Source organism: Alexandromys fortis, unplaced genomic scaffold (genome assembly GCF_014885135.2).
Source record: "Alexandromys fortis isolate MF-2015 unplaced genomic scaffold, M_Fortis_MF-2015_v1.1 scaffold_20, whole genome shotgun sequence".
NCBI lineage: Eukaryota > Metazoa > Chordata > Mammalia > Rodentia > Cricetidae > Alexandromys > Alexandromys fortis.
The window spans coordinates 8874838-8883170 of NW_026067903.1; the positions used below are offsets into that span (position 1 = coordinate 8874838).

Consider the following 8333-nt stretch of genomic DNA (forward strand, 5'->3'; position numbering starts at 1 on the left):
CTTTCTTTCATTTTGGTTATCTCTTAATTCCAGCATTTTTCTGTGTTTGATAAATGGGTCAAATATGTGTGTTTTATTTATTTGGAAGTGGCGGAAGGCAGTGACACTTTATAAGTTTCAGCTACCATTGTGCTCCGCTGATAAGGATGGGTGCTTATGCCTCCTGAAGAGATTACATGAACTACAGTTGGAAGGAAAATTGTATTTACAAAAGATAGGATGGCGTCCCTAATAGATGCTCAGAATAGGCTATTCACTCTGCATTATGCTGAATTTTACTAGAAGTAACTATATTACGGAAAAGACAATCTGATTGCAGATAAGTTGTTGCCTCTCTTTGCTGGTCCAGAGGGTTTTGACTCATTTTTTCCTGATGTGTTCGTAACAGTGTTTAGTGTTTCCTCTGTATAAACAGGTAATGTGTAAGTAAGTCTAAAGAACGTCTTTTATTGCTTCATGCCTCTGCTATTAGATTAGTAGATTTATAGATACACGGTTTTACAAAGATGGGCTACATGATATGCCGACAGTACCATCAAAGTCAAGAGTGCCAGGATCTGCTCTCGTCTTCCTGTCAAAGTAATGTTATTAAAGTCCCGGGTGCCAGGTCAGAAGGATCACTTGCTATCACTTGCCATCTGTGTTTTACTGCTGAGCTAAACCATTCCTGGATAATCGCAACACCATTGCAGTGCCCAGGCTGCAGAAGCACAGCATGCTACATGGTTTATGTATTGAGTTTCCTTTTCGAATGGAGATTATGAGAAGGCCAACAACTGTGACCACAGTGGCTGAGAAGAAACTTAACTTGTCTTTTTTCTTTCTTCCTTTTCCCCATTCATTTTAGATTTTGGATTTAGTAAAGGGGACTCATTACCAGGTAGCCTGTCAGAAGTACTTCGAGATGACACATAATGTAAGTACATTGTGTAAATTTGCAGGTTGATGTGTGTGCTTGTTACTCTGTGTTTTGCTTGGTGCTTTTTGTTGTAGCAGTGAATGTCACTCTCCATAGTTCAACACAAAAGAGATTTATTATGTGGTATTAAGCAACTTATAAGATTTATAAAAGCACCAAAGAGCTGAGCTGGGTCCTAGAGAAGAAGAAATAGTCCGAGGGAGATGCCTGCCATACTGCACCCACCACTCTGGTCTAGGTTCAGGAACCAAGATTGGTGAGATTTTTGGTTTGAAAAAAAAATAAAAGGATTTATTATGTCTGTCACAACACTGCAAAAGCTACCATAGAAAACATATAAGTAGTCATAGCTGAATTTACAGAACTTTGTGAAGCATGTTGTGAAGCAGAGTTGACCTATAGTCCTTAATTTAGTTGGCCATTCCCTGAGCTGGGTTAGATCTGGGGCCTTGGCCATAGCTGTCAAGATGAACCAGCATCCTTTTCCATCCTCCATGAAGAAAGTCTGGTATATTTGTGGCTGCCACTTGATAGTAGTTTCATCTGCCTCCCAGGTTTTATATTTTGCATGATAGAACCATGGTTTACATGTGGATTGGAATTGCAAGGGATTCAAAGAAATGTGACCATTATCTTGCTCACTTCCTTGGTACGGAAGCTCCTAAGGGATAATTGAGGGGAGTGCTGAGCGAATCCATCTGACACGGGTTTGAAATACGGAAACCAGGAATCACAGACTCAAGAGGCCTGCAGTGATTAGATAAATCACCCAGAAAGGTGAAGTTGCTACAGTTGGGAGAAGCATGCCACAAACTCTGGTGCACTGAAGAATTATGCACGACTTGAGGCTTTCATACGAGCAGAACTGACAGCTCTATGCAGCCAACAGAAAAACATCTGTAGGGCAGAATCAGCCCACTGGGCCCTCATTCACAGGCGCTAATTTGAGTGTGGCTCCCTAACCTGGGACACATGTCTAAGAATGGGCACTGGAGCCCTGTCTGACTCTTAAAATAGTTCGCCACTGAGTGCTCGCGTGCACAGCGGTGGGCTGTGATTCTACCCCGAGTCTCCCCACAAAGACAATGCATTTGTTGAGTCATTATCAGCTACTGTGCTAAACTTTATATTCATATTTTTGTTTGGTCATCAAAAGATGACTTTTACAATGTTGGCTATGTAATTGCTTAATTTCTTTCTAAGTGTTCATAGGGAAATTGTCTTATCAGTGATTAAAATGACAAATGATATGAGCCCTTGGGGAACCCTTAAGGCACCGCAGACATATCACTAAGTTCACTGAGCACACTGGCTCCTTTGAGCCCTACAGCCAGTCCTATTGTACCCTATTAATGAATACAGCACAGAGACGCTGAGCAGCCTGGGTAAGTTCTTGTTGGAATGTAACTGAGATTTGGACATGGGCTGTTGAAGTCCTCAAAGCTGATAGCCTAGTCTTGTTCTGTACCTTGTCCTAGATCTGCAAGAATGTCAGCTGAGGTGGTTCTAGACAGGAAATGTTAAACACTGAGGCACTGGTAAGATTAGATGATCTAACTCCTAAACTATGGTTTATGTGTGGAAAACTGTGGATCCAGGGAATTCACTCAACCTGCCTCAATTGGTTGAAGGAGCATCTAGTGCTAGAGATGGGCCTACCATGAATCTTCGACATCTAGTTGGAAAATATTGCCCTTATTTTTTAAACAGCTTATTCTTATAAAATTTGAAATATTCGTCATAAGAAAAATTAGTAAGCAACAACAAAGTTTTGTAAGTTTGATCTTGACAGGCCCTGCGCCAGCCTCCTGTGTCTGGGCTTCTTAGCACCAGCCTTGAATGCCTTGCCGCATGAGGACCTGTATGGCACTGTTTCTGGAAAGAGGTGAACAAGCATTTATTCACCAAGCTAGGCAACCAACAGCAGACCAATATATAGATTCCACCAGTCCAGCGTGGTGAATCAGTGAATTTTCCTGGGGTTGCTTTACAGGGGTAGGAATGATTCAAAGACAGATGCATCACCAGAGCCCACCTCAGCATGGGTAACAGCTCACAAAAGCTGGAACTCTAGCACATACCGCACAGCCTGCATGCAGCTAGGCAGGTTAGAGTGTCCTTTCCAGGTGCCCCATTTGGTCTGGACCTTTTTTAGGCACCTTGGCTGGTCTTTATCTCTTCCTGTCAGCTTGGCTTCTCTGCCTCTTCCAGGAATCTCAGCTTCTCTGAGAGTTTCTGATAACAGCTTATATCCGCTTACAGAGGATGGGGGCCTAGTGAATCTGGTTGGTTTCAGGGACTTCCTGCAGGATGGAATATTTCACCTCCCTTTAACAACTTTGTCTTAAGGAGCTTCCCCCTTTAGAACCTTCCGTTGTGTACCCCCTTCCCCCTTAGAATCTCCTGTTTGCACCCCTTCCCCCCACCCTGTTAGAGCACCTTACTGTGCATCCCTCCCCCCTTAGAACACCCTGCTGTGCACCCCTTTCCCCCTTAGAGCACCCTGCTGTGCACCCCCACCTGGCATCCTTGTCTCACAAGCTTCCCTCCAGCATGGAAGAGGAAACTGTTACATGACAGGACTGCATTTCTTACTTTGCTCTCAACCATTTGTGGACCCTTTAATTAAGAAGCCTCCGAGATTCTCTATCTAAGCTTTAACTTTAATAATTAAATTAGGCTTAAAGTTGAGTTATACTAAGTTATTCCCCCCTCCCTTATCCCATGTTTGTTTTGATTTTTAGTATAGCTCAGATTGCCCTCAGAATCATTCTGTAGCCCATTCATGACCTTGATTCCTCACCCTCTGCCTTTACCTTCTGGGATATTAGGCAAGCACTGTACCAAGAGAGCCACACCCCAGTCTAGTGAATTCTCAAGTGTGCTTTTGTGGTATCCAATACAACTAGGGCTATAATTTGCTAGTTTCAAACCTAGCCTTGGTTCACTCAAGATGTGTATCAAAACCCTTTCATACATGGAAGTAGTGTAGCTTACACTGCATCTAAGTATCTGTATTCATTAGATCTATTACTATAGATTTGTAGATGTGGATAGCTTCACTTATTATTTTTCTGGTGTAAAAATAGAATCTATTTTTATTACCTACTTTCTACCTTCCTGTCTCCCTCCCCACTAAACCTCTGGGTTCATTTTCCAGGCCTGGGTGGTGAAATTCACTTAAATGCAAGTTTTGGAAATGAACTCGTTAATTGATACCATTTGCAGCAGCGCTGTGATAGCTCCATATGGCTGTGTGGTAACACCAGCTGCCTCATTACAAGCTGTCATTGCAAACCTCTTGATTAAAACCCGAACACCCCATAGGTAAAACAGTATTGCTTCCATTCTTCAGATCTATATTCGCTGTGGCAGAAATATGAGACCTCCATTTGTGTGAAGGTCATCAGGTGGAATATATTGATTCCTTCAGTGGGTGTCAACAGCTGACCTACTGATAGCTGTCTGCCTCAGTGTTTATAAGGGACAGTGTTCAAAACAGTTATATATTGCTGCCCCCATCATTTGCATTCTTGAATGCTTTGACTGTAAGTGGAAACACTAGACCTTATTTAATCTCTGAGTTTTAATTGAAAATGGTTTCTTTAGAAATCGATCCCTTTGAATATTGATTGTAGACTTATTTTCCAAGTGGTTGAGCATAATTTTTTCCTCAGCATATAAATTGCTACAAAAGTCTTGTGAAAACCTATCACACATTTTTCTGAAGTCTTAAATGGAGTACACAAAATGCTCTTAAGTGTCTTTATTCTTGTGGGGTCATCCTTACACAGCAGTTGACATCTGGGCGAGAAGCTGCACCTGCCAGCATGCCTCATTTAGGTCCCCATCATCGCTTCCTAACTCATTTCTCCAGAGTCCACACACGCCCCGCCCACGTCTTTCCTCCTCACACAGCAGGGGGTTCTGTAAATTAAAAAAAAATAATGATAACTTTATTCTTTTGGGAAGTCTACCTCATTTTTAATCAACTTATTTTTCTTGACTCTTAAAACATTTGATTTGGATTCCATAGAGCCTCAATTGTTTAAACATTCATATTCCACGTTTTTCAGGAATTGGGTGTAATCAGATAAAGAAGTTCACAAATTATACCATTGTTAATAATGTTACAAACTTACCATAAAACATTGAGGAAACACAAGTTAAGCAGCCCCACTGTTAAAAAGATAAAGATTTTTTTCTTGGCGATCTGTGTAATATTTCTTAAACCTGGATATAAACAGCCAGTCATTTAGCACAGTAATGGTCCTACAGTTCCTGGCCTAGTGTGGATTAACCGACTAAAGAACCAGGACACCTAGAGGTGCCGACTTAGCAGGAAACCCCCTTTTTTCTGGCACATGTTCCACCGCTGAGTTTGTTCTGAGTCACAACAACTCCTTTTCTCACTACCAGCCCGGATCAACCCACCATAAGATTACATATAGATCTAATCACACTCATCTCTTCCCTGTGCCTAGAGAACTATGTCAGGCAGACCCTGGCTTCCTGAGATCTCTGAGGTCTGATCCCTGCCAGTCTTTATAACCTTGTTTCTTCTTATATCTTTATGTGCCTTTTACACCAGGCCATGGGAACCCCGGGCACCTGTGCCACTGCCCCTTTGCTCTGTACTTGTGCAGCTCCTGTGTTGGCCGCTTCCCCATCCCAGCCTCTTGCCCTCTTCGTCTTGCCAGCCCACCTCAAAGAGCACGTCCCACAAAGCTTCCTTTGGTCCTCCTCGCCAGAGTGATGGCCTTCTTCTGTAACCCCTACACTTCCAGTTTCTGGAAATGGTTTTTCAGCTTATGAATTACCGGGCTGTGATTTTTCTTTAGCTTTAATTTTAGTCAAATGTATTCTTGTGTTCTGGAAAACTACTGATTATAACACAGCCACATATACAGTAAGGCATGAAATATATGACTGACTGGATCTGGGCTCAACTCCGTAAATATTTATGAGATACCTATTTTGTACAAGCCAGCTCAAGACAGAGTGAAGTGTTTAAAATGGTAAAAGCCAAAAATGGGGACACAAACCTGTAATCTCAGCTACTCAGGAGCCTGAAGCAGGAGAATTACAACTCAAGGCCAGCCAGGCTAACACAGCAGAAATATAGAGACGACACTATCTTTAATAAATAAATGGATGAATAGTAAGATAAATAAAAAGACATAGCATAATGGTTTCTGATCTGAAAATGTCACATTTCTAAAACCAAGCAAAGTGGTGTCTTCTGTTACTGCTAACTGCAGATGAGAAGGTGAAGTTTGCTGCGAGGCTGTGTTTCATAGAAGCAGTAGTCTGATCCAGTGGTTCAGTGTGAAGAAAGGAACTTGAAGACTCACATTGGAAATGGAATTTTCCCTGTTAGATTATGCCACATGTTTGAGGAATCACTAAAACAAGAGACTGCAGTTCTCGGGAATGACTGTTGTATATGGACACAATACTTTGACCTTGGCTTAAGGACAGTCATTCATAGCCCATCCTTGGTAGTCTTCACTTGGGCACGATCCTTAACCTCCAGTTTCAGTTGCATTACCTAAAAATCCTGGAAAATATGGACACTCTAGCTGGGTGCACAGCAGAGAGTGTGTCTGTGACACCTGGTGCGTGGGGGCATAAGTGCTTGCTGCTGATAAGAAAACTTTTTCTTCACCATCAGTAAACTTTAGGGTCAAAATCTGGGAATGATATTCTTTGCTCCTTCATTTCCGGTGTACTAAAGGCACAGAATAACGGGCAATGTGAGATAATACTCATTCAGTATTTGAGGAGAAGAAGAAGCATAAACTATTAGGTTCCCGCTGAGTCACAGTTAAAATTTAAAAAGAAGATTTCCTCCAACAGGACAGATCACAGGATGCCCCAATTAACATGGAGAAGTTACATTAAGTAAGACTGCTTGTTCGACCTTCTAATTATACCAAATGAGATTACATATACCAGACCTAAGCCCTGAAGTACACTGGCCCCAGGGACCAGTATAAAAGTGATCAAAGTGATTTTATACCACTTTGAAAAGCTTGGTCAGAAATGTGCTAAGCCTTTTGCTTAGGGCTAGGGAAGCAGTACCCTGTGCATGGACTGAGCATACACCTGTACTAGCCCCGGTGTCTGTGGGCTTCAGTGGGTGCCCCACTGAGTGAAGTGGGTAAATAGTGGACTGCATATTTCCGATGGGGATAGCTGGGATCCACATCAGGAGTTTTCAGCTGTGGGTGAGGGTGGAGACAGCCTTTGAAGCTTTATTTCTAGCGTTGCTGTGTGCTAATGTGGTTTAAATTTGCTTCCTTGGGCAGGTGGACGATTGTGGCTTTTCTTTGAATCATCCAAATCAGTTCTTCCTTGAAAGCCAGCGGATCCTAACTGGTGGCAAAGACATAAAGAAGGAATTCAGCCAGCCAGAAACTCCTCAGCCCAAAGCCAGCGTCCAGAAGACCAGGGATGCATCGTCTGCCTTGGCCTCTCTAAACTCCTCCCTGGAAATGGAGCTGGAGGACCTAGAAGATTGTTTTAGTAATTGATGTGGCCACTTCAGTGCGCCTTTCCCATAGCTAATGCATTCCTGTTTGTAAGGTTTGCTTTTTTAAAGCCCTCCTGTTGAACAACTTTCTCTACCTACCTACTCCATGTACAGACATCTGTTAGCAGAGCAGGTTGCTTCTACCTTATTTTTGACATGATGGTAAAAGACAGTGTTCTATTGAAATCTTTCATTGAATATTTCGATTTGAATCCTGTTTCAGAAAATTAAAACAGAACTTAGTGACTAAAGTTCTGAGGCAGCAAATACAACTAAAACCAGCTTTTAAAGTTTCACATATTAGAATTCTGAGCCAGTCCTCTTTTGGAGCATTTTTGCTAATAAATATGAACCGTGTGTGACTATATCTGTGTGATTGGGAGTCCTATTTCACAGCAAGTTAGTCATTGCTTCTTTATTTGAAATACTCATGCTGGCGATCAGAATGGGGAGCAGAAGAGGCTCCGAGTGAATGCATAAGGAGTGGATAGAGTCCCGCGTGAATGCGCATTGTTGACATGGGCACAGCCATGGCAAGGACACCGATGCCTGAAACTCATGAGAAAGGCAAAGCCTTCCTCTGGTCTGAGTGGGAATGCTGATAGTGTGCGCAAAAAAAATTCCCAAGCCCAGCTTCCTCCTCTGGGGCATCTGCTGTCCTGTGGAGACCGAGACCAGCTAAACTGCTCCTCACTTTGGACTCACGAAAAACTTTCTGGTTGAGGCTGCAGTTGATGCACTCCAACTAAGCAAGCCCAGTCTCCCCAGCCCCAAGTTTTCTGCATATGCATCTCTGCTCTGCCCTTTCTTCATTCCTTCATTGCCCCAGACAGCTTTCACCAATGAAGATTAGAAACGCTTTCTTTTTTCCATGGCCTG

General features: G+C 42.6%; 1 protein-coding gene across 1 annotated transcript in view; it reads left to right on the plus strand.

Annotated features, from left to right (window-relative positions):
* Nucleotides 1-7942, plus strand: part of Prim2 (DNA primase subunit 2) — a 174818-nt gene extending 166876 nt beyond the window's left edge. The window contains exons 13-14 of the mRNA XM_050134776.1: nucleotides 848-916; nucleotides 7231-7942. Of these exons, the coding sequence (XP_049990733.1) occupies nucleotides 848-916; nucleotides 7231-7455 (294 nt within the window). The 3' untranslated portion in view covers nucleotides 7456-7942. The remainder of the gene's footprint in view (nucleotides 1-847; nucleotides 917-7230) is intronic.
* Nucleotides 7943-8333: the final 391 nt, after the last annotated feature.